The 22736-nt window shown below is 41.7% G+C and overlaps 1 protein-coding gene across 1 annotated transcript in view; it reads left to right on the plus strand.

Moving 5' to 3' along the window:
- The first annotated feature begins 376 nt into the window (after window positions 1–376).
- Window positions 377–22736, plus strand: part of pcdh7b (protocadherin 7b) — a 387891-nt gene continuing 365531 nt past the window's right edge. The window contains 3 exon segments of the mRNA XM_078218536.1: window positions 377–4301; window positions 4304–4367; window positions 4369–6853. Coding sequence (XP_078074662.1) covers window positions 3776–4301; window positions 4304–4367; window positions 4369–6853 — 3075 coding nt within the window. The 5' untranslated portion in view covers window positions 377–3775.

Genomic DNA, 22736 nt, shown 5'->3' on the forward strand with positions numbered 1-22736 from the left:
CATTGTTCATAGGCAATTCAGCGTTGATGATTATTCAACAACATCACGGGGTGTTATTGTCTTGGGATGGTCATCTTTATCCGATGTTCATACATGTTTAGAAACATTAAATCTGTGATCATGAGTGGGAATAGGGATTTGCTTACCCCTCTCACTAGCCCGGGGGCATTGAAACTAACTGTGGTGACCCAACTACCGAAATCAGCTAATTTAACTCAAGCTGCGGATCAGCATCGGAGACTTCCTAATGATTTCAAGTAAGGTGAAGACGTTTCTAACACGCCGTTATTTTTCTTGGTCTGAACTGCTCAATGTCACATGACAATACATTTGCTTTACAAGCTATCAGATATCTGAAATGCCAGAATATATGGTTTAATGGCTTTATTAATATTGGTATAATACAAACGTATACATTTGCAATTTTTACTTTAAGATATGAATTAATATTCTGTACATCTGTATTGGATTGAAAATTGCACAGCGTTTCATGCCAATGACCAGAATCTAAGGATCGTGTTCTGTAAAGCAGAGAGGAAAACTATATCGGATGTGAATCTTAAAATTGGTGCAAAGGTTCAAGCATGTGCTCAAATGTGGAACACAAATTAATGCATCGCTTCGGACATTAGGAACCCACTTGGTGTCCTCAAAATTTTACACAGGGATACTAACGATTTCATTTTGCCAGCGATGTGAATCCTGCTCTCAACTGTGAGGACGCAACACTGGGGAAACTGAGCTCGCTGTAAGAAGCTGAATTGGAAGCTGGTTACAATTTGCATATAATCAGGATCTTACAGGATTTTTCTCACATCGGGGCTGTGCATCGCTTATGTTGATTTAACCGCATAATGTGACCTGTCAGCTTAAGTGGATCACACGCAGAATGAGATCGTCCACTGTTATATTAAAGACCGCAAAGTTGAAAATGCGATACATTGCAAGTCGCTTTGTGTTAAACACGAACCACTCAAAAAGCTATTCGCAAGCGTGCATTTCTCCTGTAATTAAAATTCCCATTCACGGATAGTGCCGCTTGCGCATCCTGCCGAGAACTTTGCACGCATAAGAATGTAAATCGCACCAAAAAAGTTTCTTTGAAATGCAAATGAGGACACTGATTTTAAACAGTCTCTGAAACCGATTAACACGAGCTACATTGATAGATTGATTCGCACAATAATCAACCCCGTTTAAAGCTGCCTCTCTCCCACTCCCCTGGAATCTGGCTCTCGATCCTAAACTGCAATTATCATAAGTAATAGTTGATGAGGTAAAATAGATGCTGATTTCTAACCTGCTAGTCACCAGGTAGATTTTTTTTCTCTCTCCCTATTTATTTCCATATTCTCTCTCTGCGGCTCCTCTTTGCTCTCGCCAGTATTTTTTTCCTGTCTCTGTCATCACTTTCTGGCTGTCACCAGTGCTGTCCCACGCCTCCCCGCGCAGGCGCTGCTCATTGCTGCCGCAGACTCGCTGCGGTCCGTGAGGTTCCTCTAGCTTAGCCCAGCAAAAAGCGAGGAGGGGGGCAAAGAGAACAAGGCAGCCAACTTTCACCCGAGCTCAACACAGCGGCTGCGAGAGCCTCCCCGCTCCCTCTCTCTTAAAGAAGCCGCCGCGGCGATGCACCACTCGTAGCTGCAATTTGCAACTGCAGCACTCACTGCACAACCCCTTCCACCCCCCCAAAACACAACACGGGAGCTCCAGCTCACCCGCTTTCAGGGAAAACGCGATGGGCTCTTTTGTTAAAACGTGTTTTGTCAAGTATGTAGGTATACGTGTTCCCAAGAATCTAATCTCGGCTTGGGGGGGGGGGGGGGAGAGGAGGACAAACGGGGAAAATGCACGTCTTTATCATGCTGGCAAATAAAACAATGTAGGGAAAAAATACCATTTAACGATGTCAAACTCGCAGTCAACCTTGGTTTCTCTCACACACGCGAGCCTTTTCTACCCCTCTGCGTCTGAATAAAAGAGGAATTTTAGACCGCACCTTCCCTCAAAGCTACAGGACGAGTTGGATTTTTAAAAATACATCGATCGTGCAAATATATAATCTTTCACAAATATACTTGAGTGTAACTGAATGGCTTTAAAGGCAGGGTACCAAAACACGTAGCCGAATGCACCGAGTAAGAACATAGGGAGATAATGTAAAACAAAATAAAATGTGAGTATTTTGTTTAATGGGAAAGTAACATTGTATTAAAATAAATGCAACGGCACGGGGGAAAAGGAAGCGACGAACGTAAAAGGAAGCAAATGAGGGAAGAGATGGATGATGTAGAAAGAGGAATCTCTGCATTTCCTGACCGCGCTTCAGTTCCTTTTCACTCGTGTAGGTGACGCTACCTCAAATGAGTCACAAAACTCTCACATTCACCCACACTCTGAGCGGGATGGCATACAAAAGAGGGTGGGAGAGAGAAATCGGGACTCTGCTGCTAACCTGAATTCACAGCTAACAACGTGCAGATATAAAGGAGGGAAGCAACGGAATTTACAGATCGCTAGCCCGAGGGAGAGGAAAGAACATTATTACATTCACTCTTTTATAGACTCCGATCCTCTGAGCAACATCGCCTTTGGAATCAGGCTTGCGCTATAACCTGCAGCTACTTTCTGACTACAGAAGGCTGAATTGTACGGGGAGAGAGAGACAAATCCAACTTCAACTGCAGGAATAGCAATGAACTACTCAGCAGACCACGACTAATCGAATAACAAGGACGGACTTTTTCCCCCCCTCTAAGAAAGATTCAGCGCCACAGAAAGGACTGCGTCAGGGAATACTTCGGGGTCTGGAATAAGAAAACTTGCCGTTGTCAAAAGTGCTGCAGCCTATTCATTCTTTAATCGGGGATTTTTTTTATTCAACTGCTCGGACCAGATCCAGAAGCAATGCACTTGCAGCCGTCGTTTTTTTTAAAGGTCCGCATCGTGAAATCAGTTTGCTCTCATTCGGATTCCCGTTGTACCAACTAGGATTTCCCTATTCACCCTCAATCCAGAGGAGTATCTGCATTTTAGACGCAGCTTGACACCCCCTTCCTTCTCTTTTCTGTACCAGTTTTTAAAAATCGGGTTGAATAGGAAAGTCACTAACTGCAACCTTTTCATTCTGCGGGACTCCTCTTGCTCGTCGCAATCTTCAACGACGCGGGGAAGCGGATCGCGTTCCCCCCATTCGTCTTTCGCAAGCTTTCAACTTTCTGATCGGGCTCCAAAGCCCCCCCTTTTTTATTTCCTTCCGCCACTCGGGAGCTGCCTCTGGAGTCAGTACGGACGGACGGAGAAAGAACGGCCAAAAAAAAAAGGGACAAGAAGAGTGTGAAGTGAAAGGGAAAGACTGCAATAGCAAGGTTGGGGCACTCCGAGTGCTGCCGACACACACAGTCCAGTAACCAGCAGCACGCAGGTAAAGACACAGTAACTGCGGATGCAGGGCAAACTTGGAACAACGTGACTCCAGAGGCACGTCCAAAAACCACTAACGGATTCAAGGTGATCAATTTGACTTAAATGCTGCTTTCTTTGGGGCTGGGAATCCCGAGAGTGGCAATTGCAAAAAGGAGAGAGACTGGGGGAAAGAGAGAGTGATCCAGTTTTGAGATGAGAGGGGCTCAGAAACTCGAACGATGTGTGTGACTCTGCAGTGACTTTATTGAGTGTAAGCCCGGGCACTTTGAGCAGATTTTCCCCCGGCCAGAGGGAGGAAGGGGGAGAGGAGTGAAGGGGTTTTTTTTTGGTACACTTGACTCCGGGAGCCATGCCCTTCTGCTTCCCGCTGCTGCTGTTCGTGCGGACCGCGGCCGTGCTGGCCAGCGCCAAGCAGGCGCTCCGCTACCGGATCACCGAGGAGGGACCGGCCGACCTGCGGATCGGCAACGTGGCCAGCGACCTGGGCATCGCGGCGGGCTCGGGGGGGGTGACTTTCAGCCTGGAGTCGGGCTCCGACTACTTCAAGATCGACAACATCACGGGCGAGCTGAGCACGACGGGCCGGCGGACGGACCGCGAGAAGCTGCCCCAGTGCCAGATGATCTTCGACGAGAACGAGTGCTTCATCGACTTCGAGGTGTCGGTGATCGGGCCGGCGCAGAGCTGGGTCGACCTGTACGACGGCAAAGTCATCGTGGAGGACATCAACGACAACACGCCCAGCTTCCCGTCGCCGGTGCTGACCCTGACGGTGGAGGAGAACCGCCCGGTGGGCACCCTCTACCTGCTGCCCACCGCCACCGACCGCGACTTCGGCACCAACGGCATCGAGCGCTACCAGCTGCTGCCCGAGAGCCGGCGGGCGGGCGAGGCGGCCGGGCCCGAGGTGGTGGCGGGGGAGGAGGATCAGCAGGAGGCGCTCGGGGCCGGCGGGCCGGGCCGCAGCAGCAGCAGCAGCGTCTTCGAGCTGCAGGTGGCCGACACGCCGGACGGCGACAAGCAGCCGCAGCTGATCGTCAAGGGGGCCCTGGACCGCGAGCTGAGGGACTCGTACGAGCTGAGCCTGAGGGTGAGGGACGGCGGGCAGCCCGCGCGCTCCTCCTCCGCCCTGCTCCGCGTGCTCATCTCGGACGTCAACGACAACAGCCCGCGCTTCGAGCGCGCGCTCTACCAGGCCGAGCTGCCCGAGAACAGCCCGCCCGGCACCCCCATCCTGCAGCTGCGGGCCACCGACCTGGACACGGGCGTCAACGGGCAGCTCGAGTACGTGTTCGGCGCCGCCACCGAGTCGGTGCGCCGCCTGCTGCGGCTGGACGAGAGCAGCGGCTGGCTCAGCGTGCTGCACCGGCTGGACCGCGAGGAGGTGGGCCAGCTGCGCTTCAGCGTGCTGGCCAAGGACCGCGGGCAGCCGCCGCGCACCGACCGCGCCACCGTGCTGCTGGCCGTGCGCGACCAGAACGACAACGTGCCCCAGGTGGACATCCGCAAGATCGGGCGCATCGTGCTGCGCGACGGCGTGGCCAGCGTGGCCGAGGACGTGCTGGTGGACACCCCCGTCGCCCTGGTGCAGGTGTCCGACCGCGACCAGGGCGAGAACGGCGCCGTCACCTGCACCATCGTGGGCGACGTGCCCTTCCAGCTCAAGTCGGCCAGCGAGTCGGACAGCGAGCAGAAGAGGAAGTACTTCCTGCACACCGCGGCGCCCCTCGACTACGAGGCGGTGCGCCAGTACTCGGTGGTGATCGTGGCCGTGGACTCGGGCAGCCCCAGCCTCTCCAGCAACAACTCGCTGCTCGTCCGGGTGGCCGACATCAACGACAACCCGCCCGTCTTCCCGCAGGCGGTCTTCCGGGTGGCCATCGCCGAGAACAACGCGCCCGGCGACCAGGTGGCCACCGTGCTGGCCTCGGACGCCGACGACGGCCGCAACGCCGAGATCGCCTACTCGCTGGATCCGGCGGCCGCCGGCGTCTTCTCCATCGAGCCCGCCAAGGGCGCCATCATCGCCAACGTCGTGCTGGACCGCGAGCAGACCCCCCGCTACGAGTTCAGGGTGGTGGCCCGGGACAAGGGCATCCCCAGCCTGGAGGGCAGCGCCACGGTGGTGGTCCAGGTCCAGGACACCAACGACAACGAGCCCCGCTTCATGCAGGACATCTTCACCTTCTACGTGAAGGAAAACTTGGCGCCCAACAGCCCGGTTGGGATGGTGACCGTGATGGACGCGGACGAGGGCAAGAACGCCGAGCTCAGCCTCTTCATCGAGGAGGACGACAACATTTTCTCCATTGACAATGACACCGGCACCATTTACTCCACCATGTCCTTCGACAGGGAGCACCAGACCACCTACTCCTTCAAAGTGAAGGCTGTCGACGGGGGTGAGCCCCCAAAATCCTCCACGGCCATGGTTTCTCTCTATGTCATGGATGAAAATGACAATGCCCCCACTATCACCTTCCCCAAAAACGCCACTTACACTCTACTACCCCCTTCCAGTAACCTACGCACGGTGGTGGCCACCGTTCTGGCTACAGACAGGGACACTGGCATCAATGCTGACCTCAATTACAGCATCGTGGGGGGAAATCCCTTCAAACTGTTTGAGATTGACTCTGCAAGTGGGGTCATCTCTTTGGTGGGAAAGCTGACCCAGAAGCACTATGGGCTGCATCGTTTGGTAGTGCAGGTCAATGATAGTGGGCAGCCTTCGCAGTACACCACGGCAATGGTCCACGTGTTTGTCAATGAAAGCGTTTCCAATGCTACAATAGTGGAAGCTCAGATAGCCCGAAGTCTTCGCACTTCGCTGAGGCAAGATATTGCGGGCGATCCGAATTACGAGATGAGCAAGCAACGACTTAGCATTGTTATTGGGGTTGTTGCTGGTGTCATGACAGTCATTTTGATCATCCTCGTTGTGGTTTTGGCGAGATACTGTCGACCCAAAAAATCCAAGAATGGATACGAGGCTGGCAAAAAGGATCCCGAAGACTTTTTCACCCCCCAGCAACATGACAAGTCTAAGAAACCCAAGAAGGACAAAAAGGGCAAGAAGTCCAAACAGCCTCTGTATAGTAGCATTGTGACTGTGGAAGCATCAAAACCAAATGGACAGAGATATGATAGTGTGAATGAGAAACTTACAGAGAGCCCTGGCATGGGACGCTATCGCTCTATGAATGGTGGACCAGGAAGTCCTGATCTCGGTAGGCATTACAAATCTAGCTCTCCATTGCCAACGGTTCAGCTTCATCCCCAGTCACCTACTGCAGGGAAGAAACATCAAGCAGTGCAAGAACTGCCACCAGCCAATACCTTCGTAGGGACAGGTGACAACATCTCAATTGAATCAGACCACTGCTCTGAATACAGCTGTCAGATCAATAACAAGTACAGCAAGCAGGTAAGAAGCACTAATTACCAAAGTAGTGTCTAAATGTAGCTTAGAGATTGGATATCTGGTTTGAATGCACAATGTTATTTGTATGTTTAACATACACATGTACTTGTAATAATGTATGCACATTCAGGATTGATTTTCTGTAAAATTGTAATGTTGAACGTTGCAAGATAGATTGAGAAATATTTGGAACCTCAGATGAAGGAGTTTTGAATTATTTAAATCCTAAATGGGAATAAATGTAACTTAACTATGTAGTTCTGTTAAAAATTTATATACATTGCAAAGCCAACACAACTGTACATAATCAGTCTTTTAGGATTGTGCATTTTGGGTAATTGAGCTTGTGTGATGTCACTGCACTAATCCTCCTCTTTCTCCTCCTCCTCTATCTCTGAATCAAAATGAATTACTGTGCAACATCAGTTGCTCACAGATCTATTTCATAGTGACAACTACATTGAAGTACATTCATGTTCAGTTAGGATTTGTAATGTGTGAGATAAGCATATAAAATAAAATCTGCTGAGATTTCTGTTCAGTGTCGGCATTTGCAACATCAACATTTTGCCATATGCCAATCATTAGTGGTAAAATTCAAATGTTGTAAATGTCACTGTTGAAATAAATCTCTCGAAATTTTCTAACATGCGTGTCGTTATCCCAATTTGGATCACTAAAACAGTTACCCTTGCTGCTTTGGTAACTACCTAGCAGCAGCTCAAGTACTATCCTTGAACTGGAGACCATGTACACTAGCAATCACATGTTACACTGTGCATTTATTCCTGTGTATTAAAATTTAGAAGAAGACATTTGTTTAACCTACTAAAAATGCTAGAGACCTTTTTTTTTAATGAAAATAGGACAATATGAGAATTTCTATTTATAGTCAAACAATTTCCTACAAACTTCAATAGTATGGCTTCTTAATTTACACAGCTTTACCTTTGATTACTGTAGTCTTGAATGTTTTCAAATTGCTTCATTATTATATTTTTTTGAAGCTTTCTGGAAACCTTGTGAATCAAAATGGAATAATGCTGTATATGGCTAAAATTCTAGACTATGGCGTGTTAAAATTCTGACCACCATTCTGAAGGCTATTAAAAGTATAATTCTGAGGCTAGTAAATTTAAGATTTGTAATACCTTTTGTCAGAAACTGAATTTGGGACATAAGCATAACTCAACCACATTTTCCAATATGTGTTGAATGACAGACACTCTCTCCCCAAGATTATGAAAACAGGCTGCAGCAAATTTTGGGTTTTGTTACTATCCCAGGTATAGATGGAGAACAAGATATCACAGTGGTTGCACACATTCCTGCATTAAGTCAGATCACTTGCATGACCTGAAGCATTTGAAACTGTTAAATAGAAGGCATACCTTATGAATGTTTAACCAAGCATTAAAGTTCAGCTACATCAGAAAATTGCACTTTTTATCCACTAATTTAATCTGAGAATGTACAATAAGAGTTCAACTAGGCCAAAACAAGAAGATTCGTGCACTGTCATTTGGCATAAATGATAGTTTTGGTCATTATGTAATGTTTTGCAGATCAGATATAATCTTTGTTGCCATGATGTAAAATAAATATTCTGTGCTTCAAGTGGCAGAGAAATTAAGTATCATAATCTTGAAAATAGCTTCAAGTCAAGGAAAAACATAGTTACATAAATTATAACTTCAGGCTACTGGTATTTGTATTTTAATACCCTATTGTGCCATACTAAGTGACTCTTCATTCAAGTAATAAATCTGTTGGTCACATTTTTGTACATTTTGCTGGGTGAGTATTTTTTTGGTAGGTTGTCAATGCAAATGAAAATCTTTGCATATTATTCAAATGAATTTTCTTGACAGCTGGAACTGAAGAGGGTACTAAAGTCAACTGATAATATTTGTGTCGAAGCTTAACAACTTCAATCCATTCCAAATTTTCCATGTAAAATTCTATGAATCTTCATAACCAAGCAGAAATAAATATTTCAAATATATTCTGAAAATACACAGTGAACACAGTCAATCTAGTGAGATGCTTAATGACATTCAAACCTTTCTTAAGACTAGGTGTGGAGGAAGTTGAAAGTAATTAGACAAATGAGACGTTTTTAGGCAGCTGAGCATCTCTTGTTTGATATGTTTTTTTTTGGATGTAAGTCAAATGATACAAGTTGTAATTCTGCTATCTCACTGTAGAAAGAGCATCATTGAATCATTTGCTTTGTTGATAATACCATTAGCTTTTCAGTCTTGATTCATTTTATGCACCTTTTCAAGTGAACCAAAGTTGAATTAAAGCTCTTTGAAGTCTAAAAATACTTTTGACTAAACTATTTCTTATGTTTCTCAATCCGTATCAGTGCTTGACAATAGAAGCTGCTGGTGGAAAATACAATTGTACAACCATTGTGACGTAGTGTTTGTGTGACGTGGATGATGTGCTCTATAACTAACTCCAGGGCACTGGTTTTATTGAAAAAGAAAATTGTGGAAATTAGTTTATAACCATTTGGAGGAGGGGTCACCATCTGTTTTTGTCATCTACTCACTAAATTATAACTGTTAAGTGCAATCTAAATTTAACCTCCACACTTTTGGGCTTTGCTACTTAAAACTATGACCATAAAAATGTGTCCGTTAATAAATTACATGTTTGTCAATTTTAAAAATCCCCACCAAATTATTTGCATCATTACCAGGAATTTGCATCTGGGAATTTAAGAATGCAGTATTAGAACATTGTGCAGTGTACATGCCTTAAAAATGTCAATATGCAGGTTCTGCTCATATCGTGGAACTGAACAGTGGCATTTAATAAATCTGAAAACTGAATGTGAGCAAAATGTAACTGCTCTATTCATACTGCTCTTCGGGCTTCAGATATACTTCAGCTATTTGTCTTAGATTATGTGTGGAATGCAGTTTTCAGCCTACTATCGCTATTGATCTCCTAAAGTGAGCAACAAAGTATTCTGTGCATGCATCCTTGGCCCCAAATGTAAGAGATCTGCTTCTTGGGTGACATAGATTGTCTGCTTTCTTTTCACATTGCACATATTGAAGAGTAACCTGGTCAACTTTTAAAATGTAGCTTTGCAACTGGCTGGAATTATACTTCACAAAGTGCAACCTCAAACCAATGTGAGAGAGCCTTCTGGAGGGAGTTTCATACCTTTCTGTTTGAAAGAGATCACGACCTTTTGCAGTTTGCATGCAGTCCAATTAAAGCTGGTGGATGCTGTACCCCGAAGAAGAATAGTGAACTTCGTTGAGTTCTGACATTTTAGAAGCTTTCAGTCACTTACTTGTTCAAAAATCACCAGAATTCTTGAATTCATAGGGTGATTATGAAGTTATAACCATTTGGACTCTGATATAGTATAACTGACCCATTCACTTCCAATTTAATTTCAGTGACTTCAGTATAAACAAAACTTCAAGCTTGATTTTTGGAGTTTGTTTTCATCATTTGTATTTCATGAAGTGTCTAATGTTTTAAATTATTCACACACACTGATTTTGATTCTAATTTTGTACAGTAATTTAAAAAGTAATTCAAGCAATGATTGAGTATATTAGCAACATAAAGCACTCAAAACTCACAGCGCCAGGCACTTGGGTTCGATTCTGGCCTTGGGTGACTCTGTGTGTGGAGTTCTATCCGTATCTGTGTGGGTTTCCTCTGGGTGCTCCGGTTTCCTCCCACAATTCAATGATGTCCAGGTTAAGTGGATTAGCCATGGTGAATGCACAGGGTTACGGGGATAAGGTGGCAGGAAGGACCTGGTTAGAATGCTCTTTCGGAGAGTTGGTGAAGACCCATTGTAGAGACTATAGTTCGATGGTCCTTCTTGAAAATATTATATGCTTTTTCTTCCTTGAAAAAGCATGTACATTTCTAAAAATGTATCTAACAAAAAGCATTTCTTTCAGAAACTATAAGACACAGTCATTTACTTTACAAAATACAAGTTTAAGAAGATTAAAGTAACAAACCATGTCTCACAAATTTGATTGAGTTTTTTGAAGGGATAACCAAGACGTTGGATGAGGGCAGCGCAGTTGATGTTGTCTACATGGACTTTAGCAAGGTCTTTGACAAGGTACCGCATGGTAGGTTGTTGAATAAGGTTAAATCTCACAGGGTCCAGGGTGAGGTAGCCAAATGGATACAAAATTGGCTTAATGACAGAAGACAGAGGGTGATTGTAGAGGGTTGTTTTTCAAACAGAAGGCCTGTGACCAGCAGTGTGCCTCAGGGATCGTTGCTGGGTCCACTGTTATTTGTCATTTATATTAATGATTTGGATGAGAATTTAGGAGGCATGGTTAGTAAGTTTGCAGATGACACCAAGACTGGTGGCATAGTGGACAGTGAAGAAGGTTATCTAGGATTGCAACGGGATCTTGATCAATTGGGCCAGTGGGCTGACGAATGGCAGATGGAGTTTAATTTAGATAAATGTGAGGTGATGCATTTTGGTAGATCGAACCAGGGCAGGACTTAATCAGTTAATGGTAGGGCGTTGGGGAGAGTTATAGAACAAAGAGATCCAGGAGTACAGGTTCATAGTTCCTAGGAAATGGAGTTACAGGTTGAACAGGGTGGTGAAGAAGGCTTTCGGCATGCTTGGTTTCATTGGTCAGAACATTGAATACAGGAGTTGGGATGGCTTGTTGAAGTTGTACAAGACATTGGTAAGGCCACACTTGGAATACTGTGTACAGTTCTGGTCATCCCATTATAGAACAAATATTAAACTAGAAAGAGAGCAGAACAGATTTATTAGGATGCTACTGAGACTTGATGGTTTGAGTTATAAGGAGAGGCTGAATAGACTGGGACTTTTTTTTCTGGAGCGTAGGAAGTTTGGGGTCAATCTTATAGAGGTCTATAAAATAATGAGGGGCATAGGTCAGCTAGATAGTCAATATATTTTCCCAAAGGTAGGGGAGTCTAAAATAGAGGGCATAGGTTTAAGGTGAGAGGGGAGAGATACAAAAGTGTCCAGAGGCGCAATTTTTTCACACACAGGGTGGTGAGTGTCTGGAATAAGCTGTAGTAGCAGAGGCGGGTACAATTTTGTCTTTTAAAAAGCATTTAGACAGGTACATGGGTAAGATGCCTATAGAGGGATATAGGCCAAACGTGGGAAATTGGGACCAGCTTAGTGGTTTAAAAAAAGGGGCAGCATGGACAAGTTGGGCCGAAGGACCTGTTTCCATGCTGTAAACCTCTATGACTCTAAATAGTCAGAACGTATTGGGCATTTAAGACCATCTGTTTAAAGAATAAGATTGCTTATCAGAGACACAACTGCCAAGTTAGTATCTGATGGCTCAATGAGTGAATACACCATGTGATGGTGGAAGTGAGCAGACATGGCCAGATAGATAAATAAACTTTTGATATCTGACCTATTTTAACTTACGTCAATCTCACGTGGATCACAGCAAAGGTATCACAGTCGGTGTCCCAAACAGATAAAATTGACTATACTATGCAAATGATGATAGCTACCATTGTTAGAGGTGCATGTTTGTAGGTATACTAGGTTCACCTGTGATGGCCTCCACCTTGAAATAATCTGCCAACTGCACAAAACAATAGCTACTCGGTTGAGGATTTGAGTGATTGGATAAGTGATTGCTGATGCTGTTTGGCAGTTTATCTCTTAATTACATTGTTATTTCTTCTACCTTTGGCATCGGTGTAATTTTACTCACTTTTGTTCTTTACCTCTTCAGTCTCCATTTATCCAGTACATTTTTGTTTGTGATTTACAATCTGTGTCTATTTGTTTTATATCCCTTCATTTCCATCCATTTATTACTGTCCTCTTGTGTCTTTAATAGCTTGCTGGATTCATTGCTAACTTTGTTTCCATCTGATTCCATTAAATATAATATGCAAAAGGGGTGTTCAGAGTAGAATTGGGAAAGCTGTGTATAATTGAAATAAAAAGTGAAAGTGCTGTGTATAACATTAATGCTTTATGCAGTCCATTTATTCCTTTTATTTTACAACATTTGAATTGATATCTCTTTTCAATATGCAGAAATTTACACATTCCACATTTAAGAAAAATCAAGATTGTAGAATACTGATTCGAGATTCTGCACTATTTTAGAATTGCTGGAATTGCAAATAGACTTTTCAAGGATAAATTAGCAATAGCTCTAGTACAGGGATTGATGTGTAGTGGAATTTCCCCATTGTGATTGGTAATAAAATAATTAGTAGGTCATATATTTGTAAAGCATTGAAATTAACTAATTTGACCTTTACTGTTAAGTTTTAATGTAGCACCATGCAATTTCCATCAGTATCCAAAAATAGGAAGTTTCCAATGATTTGTAGACCAGATATCAATTTAAAAGATTTATTTAAAAATGTTTGCCATTTTTATAATCTGAAAAAACCTATAGAGTATGATGAAATAATATTATTTGTGAAATAACCAAATGTTTATGATGATCAAGTCCTGTAAATTATTTTTCAAAGATTGCAGTTTTGTTATGTGAAAAAATAGTGATTGCAGAAATGTTTGGAGGAATAATTAAGATACTTTGAATATGAGGTGGGAGAAAGGTTAGGAAGAAATCCTATATAAAACAAATTACATGAGGTTTGAACAATTTAAGTTGTATTTGAGTGGTAAGATGGTGTGGGAATAGTAATAATGTTTTACTAACAATTTTTTTCACATATGGGGGCAAAATGATAGTGAACAGACTGCTGTTGCAGTCTAGTATGAGTACTAGAAGTAAAAACTTACCAACAGGTGGCGTCACATTGTTATAATTGCTACTGGCACAAAGTTCCCTTTTAGCAAACTTACTTCAAAAGCTTTCTAGTGGTACTGTACGTCATCTTTCAGTGTCCACTGATTTTTAAATAAGCAAACTTACTTTTCTTGTCTTTTCAGTTGGTAATATATGACCACAGTTGGAGGTTTGAAAGCAGCACTTTCATTTCAATGGCATATGTTAGTCTTCCTTTCTTTAGTCTACAGAGAGGTTATCCAATGCTGTCACCATGGCTGAGTATTGTCATCATTGTGCAAGAAGGTGTAATGTGATGTTTAAACAGCTATCTAAAGACACTATTTTCTTTGAATTCAATCTGATAACCACAGGTAGATTATTCTCTATTTAAAATATCAGTTGCTGTTTTTTACTGCCTTGTTAAGAACACAAATGGTAGGAATTATAGATTGAAGAAAGGAATAAAGTGCGGAGATCAGTATCAAAAGAATGTTATATAATATTTATAATAGTATTGCAATATAAAATATCTAATGACCTAAATAGGTAGCTGTCTGAAAGAAATTGCATTTATCTAGCACCATTCACAACCAAAGCAATTTACAGCCAATTAAGTATTTTGAATTTTAGCCATTGTTGTGATACAGAAAATATAGCAGCCAATTTGTACACAGCAAGCTTCGAAAAACAGTAATGTGATAAGGATCATTGTTTAAGGGATAAAAGTTGGCCAGGACATTGAGGATAATTCCCCTGTTCCTCTTTGAAGTAGTGTCTCCCAAGAAGAAAGACAGGGCCTCGGTTTAACATTTAATTTGAAGGAGTACAGCATTTTCTCACTCCTGCACTGGAGTGTCAGTTTTTGAGTTTAATGCTCTGGTCCTGGAGGGGGACTTGAATCCACAGCCTACATCCCGGAGGTTAAAGTGCTACCAACCTAGCCATAACTGGCCCAGGAATTATTTGTGTTGAGAATACTACTAGTTTTCCTCCTATAAGTTGCTTTACCTCTGGTGTTAGAAAAGTAATTTTACGGAAGCAATAATGAAGAAATAAATAAATACAGTTGTTTTGGATTTTTATGTTTCATATTCTTGTTAATTAATATAAATAGGAAAAACATTGGTTACCGTACAGCATCTTTTGCACATATCTACCAGAATTATTTGGCAATTACTCTAGTTAGGCATTATATGACTATTTGCAGTCTTGTTTTTTTCTCTTTGGCTTCCTCACATAAGAGCATAATTGTGTAGGACAGATTGCTGATGAATGGAACCAGTTTGCTTTGCAATCCTTTCAACCTATACTTGATGAAACGGAGAGAATTTTGCCTTTATCACTTGCATTCATCCTCTCTTTCTTTGTCTATTGCCCCCTTCTAAATACACATATGTCTTGAGTACAGATACAAATACATCATATTATTCTTTACAAGATTATAAATATTAACTTCTCTTAGTCGGGGATCATTACTCTTGGCAAATTAATAGTTACTTATCACAGGAGTTCCTGATGGTTTTTCATAATTCATAAGTGATGCAGGCAGGCTGTTCTACATCATGCCTATTCCAACTCTTCCCATCTGGATCAAATTTCAGAGGTGGCCCAAGCTCTGTATAACTTCATGTCTGTTAAGATACCTGCTCTGTTTCTGAGATTCTTCTAACCTCTGCTTTTGGGATACTCTCAAAACCCTCTGCCCTGACATATTTCTCTGTTGCTCCAACAAAATTTCACTTCCTTTTCCTGTCCATCTTTCGTCATGGCCAATGATGATTTTTCTATTCTTTCATGGGATGTGGATCTCGCTGACAAGGCCAGCACTTGTGGCCCATCCCTAATTGCCCTTGAGAAGGTGATATGCCTTCTAACTTAGTAGCTTGATAGGCCATTTCAGAGGACAGTTAAAAATCATGAAGGCCTGACCAGATACAGACAGCAGATTTTCTATCCTAAAGGGCATTATTGAACCATGTGGGTTTTTACAACAATCCAGTCGGTCCATAATTGCCATTACTGAGATGAACTTTTTATTCCAAATTTATTCATTCATTGAACTTAAATTCCATTGGCTGCTGTGGTGGGTTTTGAATGCCAGAGCATTAGTCTGGACTGCTGGATTTTTAGTCCAATAACACTGGCACTATACCGCCAACCTCACTTCTTTTCTTCACTCCACCATACAATTAGACGCAGCAATGTAGTGAATTGGTAAGTGCAGCCCTGCCTTGAGGTGCAATACAACAGAGCAGGTTATCATTGTGGGGCTATCTTGGCATTGGTACTGTTCATGAATTGGGATTCAAAATACTGAAATAAACATGTCTTTACGTAGAGAGAGGTAAAGAGGGAATCGAAGAACAATGTTCCTACAGAAGATGTAATGCCATGTGGGGTCTGAGTTTGATTTGCACATTTTGTGAACAGGGATTGAGATAGATTTTAAGTGAAATATTATTTGCCAGAAAATTGGCAGGGTGGTAAATAGTGAGGGGGATAGCCGTAGACTGTAGGAGGATATCAATGGATTGATCTGATGGGCAGGGCTGTGGCAAACGGAATTCAACCTGGAAAAATGTGAGGTAATGCATTTGAGGAGGGCTAACAAGGCAAAGGATTACACTATGAATGGTAGGACCCTGGATAGTACTGAAGATCACAGGGACCTTGGAATGCATATCCCCGGACCCCTGAAGGTGACAGGGCAGGTTAATTAAGGTTAAGAAGACATATGGGATACTTGTCTTTGTTAGCCAAAGCATTCTACCCAAGTTGTTAATTATTTGAAGCTTCAGTAGGCATTGCTTCAGCAGTTTGCCATTGATGTTGAATTCAAATACCTCAAAGAGTAACTGAATTAAATGAGAGACAATTTTAATTTAAACAATGCTTGGTATTATTTGTTTAGCGGCAGCGAAGGACCTGCTGTGACATTATCAAGCAGGAATGAATGGAATGACTTATATTATGACGTCATTGGTTTAGCAAGCATTGTACACTGGCACTGAACCAACATGTTTGGGTTAGATCATATTCTTTAATAAGCTTACATAATTTAGTTTTTAAAAACTATGTCGTGTTTGGAATTAATTTGGTAGTGCGGTGGTAATCCATAGGTCTGTAGTTTGAGAAATAAATCCCAGCAAGAGTCAAATATATATATAAATAACACATATATATTTATACATGACTGCAATTTAGACTGCCAGTTCAAGGATTTTAGAAGGGATTGAATAAAGCCTGAAACCATTGCATCAATTATTATGAGGATTGCTGCGTAACTATTGGGGCAATATTTTATCATTTTCAATACAATATTGTCAAAGTTAATTTTGCTATAAACTTGGGCTAAGGCAATTTGGGAAAATATCAGGAAAAAGGTGACAATTATGTAATAAATTTGAACAGGTTTCAACCTTTGCTTTGTGATACTGACCTACTGAGCATTAGCTTCTTCTATTCCATTGTCCACTTGCTTAAAGAAAACTTAGTTTTGTAGTCAGAATCGGATAACCATTCCATGAAAATATTATGCATGATTTAGTACACTGGGGTGGAGGAATGAACAGAAATTTACTTTCAATCAGAGACCAGCAATTATCCTTTAATTTATTCTCAATCATGAGTTTTTGGAATGATAGCCGATAGTAAAATATAGGGGTAGAAGTATAACTTAGAAAACAACATGAGATGATTAATGATGCCGTACCTTGAGGTAAGTTATTTCCTTTGCAGTACATTTGGATTTGTGTTTTTAATGAAGAATGTGTCCAATATTAAAGTGAAATTTGGGCTCAAATTAAGAAAAGTGTCCTTCCTCTTCCAGAATATAGGTTGTGAATAATATTGGCAAAAATAAGTTTTATATACCTTGGATGTTTAAGCTGAACCTTCAGTAACACTTCATGTGAATTGTGCTCAATTCTGAGTGCTTGGTAGTCAGTTAGGGAACATAGAAGCTGACCTATCTAGCATTATGCACATTCATTATTATAGAAACATGCAAAAACTGGAGAAGGCAAGCATTTAGTTCTTAAATAAAGTATATTGTGATCCATTAAATGTTACACTGATATTTGTAACAAATACAAATTAATTTAACAACATTATCACTAAATATGTACTTTGTACTTCCATGTTATTTACTGGAGGTCTTGTGGTGTTGCTCCCTGCCTCTTGAACCAGGTTGGGTTCGAGTCCCAACCCAGGACTTGATGGCCAAGGAAGATTAGTTCAAGACACGACCAACAGGTTGAGTATCAATCTGCAAAATGCTTCTGTCACACGCTAATGGCTGGCAGTAAGAGAGGTAGAGACTCCTGGTCAGCCATGCTTGATGTGGACTGGTACCCCTCAAGCTTATAAGCCTCTGCTGACAGGCTAGTGACCTGTTCCAGGAAAAACCTCGCTATGGGAGCAGATGGAAGTCTGCCGTGTGCACCACTAGGTACAGGAAGCGCAACAACAAACAATGTTATTTATTAAATATTGTAAACATTAATATCTTCTGAACACATTTGTAATCATTATAAACTGAATGCAACAAAAATATTTACATTTGGAATTTCTGTTTGAGAGAAATGCTCAGGCAGCATCATGAGTACAAAAGAACCTGCTGTGGTTTTTGATGTAATTGAATGTTAGTGCTCATTAAATCTATTGGATAAACTTTGACAATATTTTGGATTCCTTTCCCTCCTGGCATCCCCATGCAGGATTCTTCAGCATTTTGACCAAAAATTGCTGATTACAGTGGATCGTTAACTGATAGTTAAACCTTTCAGTTTAAGATGCAAAGAAACATTGACATAAGGATAATGATCTTTATTTTGATTATAGGTTTCAGAATGGATTGTGAGTCACACTAATAACTCAGATACTTTTGAAGCTTTTAATTCGCATGTGTGGAAATGATTCATCTTTCTGACACAAAAGACCTCAAACTACTGTTGTTTGGCAGTTAAATATTTGCAAGACGTTGACAGATGGCTCCAATTGTGAAGTTAGTTCTTGACAGTGGTGATTTGGATCTTGCTTTCGCAAGTTTCAAAGAAATGCCAAAAATTTTGCCTGAAGTACTCCCGTGAATATTGGCATTTTGAAAAGATTGCTCCTCTATTAATTTGATTTGCAAGCATTGTCAACTTTCCTCCCTACAATTTTGTCTACATCTCTTTCATGCTCTATTTGTCCTTACCTTTTTGGTTTCCTCACTTTTTCTGATTTTTCCTTTTATCCTGTTTTTTGTTGCTCGCCTCCTGATATCTATTTATATATATTTTTCCCATTCTCCAAACAATTCCTCATCCCTCAATTTCCTCCCTTTCTTCAGTGCCATCTTATTTTTCTGTTGTTCATTAGCTCTACCTATATTTGTTGTATTTCTACTGCTGCAATGCTTGCCTTTTCTTTTTCCTTCGTTGTCATTTTTCTGTTTGTCACAGCAATTCACCATTTGAAGAGTCCTTGCTGATACTACCTGCCTTACAGCAATTTCCTGCTTGAATGAGTGTTAATTGCCTGCAGGCGGGATTTCCACCCTCACTCGGAAGGAAGTCCCACCTTGTCCTTGTGTGCATTCCTAATTATAATTGCTCTCTAGTCCCTGCAGTGATAGAAGTTGCAGAGGGCAGAAGTGGAAGTTCATAACTTCAAAGAAACCTAATCCCCGGTGTTAATAGGTGTGTTTTCGGGGTCACAGGGTAGGGAAGGCGTGACGGAGTGGATAGTGGGGTGTTGGGGAGAGGCCGGGCATGGGGTGTGTGGTGTGCAACGGCAACATCCATAATTAAAAGGGGGCTTCTGATGGAAGTGCATCTCTCCTCCTTCCCCTTTCAGAATGAGACCTAAACCTAATCATTTTCGGGCTTCGGCCACACCTGGGACATCCTCCTGCCAGCGTAGAAAATTGAGACTTGGTGGGAAACGGCCCTTAAGTGGTAAAATATTGGCCCCTAAAGGGCCGCAATTGTGGTAAAAGCAAGCTGTAGCCTGAGGCCTCGCCTGCCCCAGCGTAAAATTGCTGAGAGGTTGAATGGGTGGGAATCCAGCTAGAAGCCTATTCATGCTATCTCAGGCCACCACCATGCCCATCCCCACCCCCCATCTAAAAACCCACCAGCAGGACGGTGTGAAATTCAGGTCCATATTGCTCTGAGATATCTATACTCCTCTAAGTCTATCCACTTGTGCATTCCCAGTTATAATTTCTCGAATATTGGTGGCCGTGTATTCGGCTGCCTTAGTTGGTCCACAAGCTCTGGAATTCTCTGCTTGCACCTCTTCATCTCACTTTCTTCTTTTAAGATGCTCCTTGTAACATATCTCTTCGATTAAGCTTTTGGTCATCAGACCTGAACATCTCCTTATTTGGCTTGCTAGCAAACTTTGTTTTCCAATGCTCCTATGATAAGCAACTTGGGACATTTCATTATGTTAAAGGTGCTATATAAATGCAAACTATTGCTGGTATATGAAGAATGTAGGTTAGATGTTGCTGGACAGCAGGACATGTTGTCCAGTTGGAACAAAATAAGGACATTAAAAAAATGCATTACTTTGAAACAAAAATGTGAAAATCCAGATACCCGGCATAAAAAATGTAGGGATGTTAGTTTGATACCTTTGCTTTGTCTAGGCCTGTAAATTAAGATTAGTAACCAAATCAGCGCCACCATGTGCATTGTTTGCTTTCATCAGATATCAATACCGCAGTAAACAGTGTAACATTATGCTGTGTCATGGTGAGCATCAGAAACAAACTATCAAATAACAAGACATAGGTTACAATAGGAATGTGAAATATACGGACCTTGTTAATGATGGGTGTTAGCCTGTCTCTAGCTTGCATGTTAGTCATGTTCCAACTCGTTTTCCTTTATAGTAGGGACAACACACATCACGTTTCATGCTTTTTAACCTCAGTATGTTTACTGTGACATTTGCTCTACAATCCATTTTTGTTCAATCTAATAAAGTTTAATCAAAATTTCATTTTCTAGATTACATTTAATGGGTGCCCTTATACTGAAAATGAAGATTGTAATGCTTTGTGGGGGAAAAAGATTATTGTTACCTTACAAAACATCCTAAATCCTAAAGCAAGTATGAAAAGATGGTGTTCTACCAGACAATTATTTTGGATGAGAATTAGTGTTAATTTAATGTTGTATTCTTTTGAAGTCATATTGAAAAACTGGACAGAATCATTTTTATGTTAACATTCATGTAAGATTGGTTTACTTTGAGCTCTGACCACTTACGTCAACAATGGTGATGTCCTGCACGATGGGTCACTGCGCTTTAGTTTCCAGTAATAGAAGCCATTTGGAATATATTCCAATAAAGAATAAAACAATGTTATCTTTTGTTCCAATCAAAGATCTTTAATTTTAGCTATGTATTCCATTGTTGTTTGAGCAACAGTCACAACTTGTATTTAATTAGTGTCCTAAAACCCCAAGATGCTTCATAGAAGCATTACAAAACAAAATGTGATACCAAGCTACATACGGAAATATTAGGGTCTTGATCAAAGAGATTGGCTTTGAGGAATGTCTTAAAAGAAGAAAGCAAGGTAGAGAGGTGGAAAGGTAAAGGGAGGGAATTCTGGAATTTAGAGCCTAGCTAACTTAGGATGTGGCAACCAAGGGTGGTATGACTAAAATGAGATGTTTAAGAGGCCAGGATTAAAGGAGCACAGATATCTTGGAAGATTGTAAGGCTGGATGACAAAACAAAAAGAGAGTGAGGGGTGATTGAAAACAAAGATGAGGATTTTAAAATCGAGATGTTGCATGACTGGGAGTAGATCAGCAAACATTCGTATAGTCAAGTTTAAAAGTTAGAAAGGCATGAGGATTTCAGCAGGAGATGAGCTGGGACAAAGGTGAAGTTATGCAATGTTCTGAAGAAAATTAATTTTCTCAAATTAACATTTCTGTATGAGAAATGTGAAATCAGAGCTGGCAACCCAAAATGATTAAGATAAAATGTACAATTATTCAGAATAATAGGAGATAAAAAAATAACATACAGAAGTTTATAGGAAGGAAAAAATAGATGACAAATCTACTCAGAGTTCTGCTAAAATAGTTCAGGATGAAGTTAAGAAACCTAGGAGTCCAACTTACATAGGACAAACCAATCATTAAATTCAAGAAAACATTTAATGATATAGCTAAAGCTTTAAATGTAAGCTCAGATATATTTTAATGAAATTATGAAATACTATGGTGCCGACAGCATTATGTTCGCATCTGACCAACAAGACATGAAAGAGACATTCTACACATCCGAAGGTGGTTTGAGAATCTTCTCTGGAATTATTTTGCCATCTTGCAATATTAGGGGCGTTCAAAAACATAATGATGCGAAAAGAGATACAAAGATGCATAAATAGGATCTGTAGAAGTGAAAAAAGAGCAGTAAAAGATATACAAATTAAGTAAAAAAGACACAGCTAGAAAATAGAATTTAAAAAAAGATGGTTGCACGAGTTATGTCAGAATATGGTTAAATATAGATTTTAGCTGACGTTCCTCATAAAGGTGAATTCTTGATCATGGTTGTGCCATAAGGAATAGAACATAGAAAGCCACAGCACAAACAGGCCCTTCGGCCCACAAGTTGCGCTGATTATATCCCTACCTCTAGGCCTATCTATAGCCCTCAATCCCATTAAATCCCATGTACTCATCCAGAAGTCTCTTAAAAGACCCCAACGAGTTTGCCTCCACCACCACCGACGTCAGCCGATTCCACTCACCCACCACCCTCTGAGTGAAAAACTTACCCCTGACATCTCCTCTGTACCTACCCCCCAGCACCTTAAACCTGTGTCCTCTCGTAGCAACCATTTCAGCCCTTGGAAATAGCCTCTGAGAGTCTACCCTATCCAGACCTCTCAACATCTTGTAAACCTCTATCAGGTCACCTCTCATCCTTCGTCTCTCCAGGGAGAAGAGACCAAGCTCCCTCAACCTATCCTCATAAGGCATGCCCCCCAATCCAGGCAACATCCTTGTAAATCTCCTCTGCACCCTTTCAATGGCTTCAACATCTTTCCTGTAATGAGGTGACCAGAACTGCACGCAGTACTCCAA

The sequence above is a fragment of the Mustelus asterias genome, chromosome 1, assembly GCF_964213995.1.
Source record: "Mustelus asterias chromosome 1, sMusAst1.hap1.1, whole genome shotgun sequence".
NCBI lineage: Eukaryota > Metazoa > Chordata > Chondrichthyes > Carcharhiniformes > Triakidae > Mustelus > Mustelus asterias.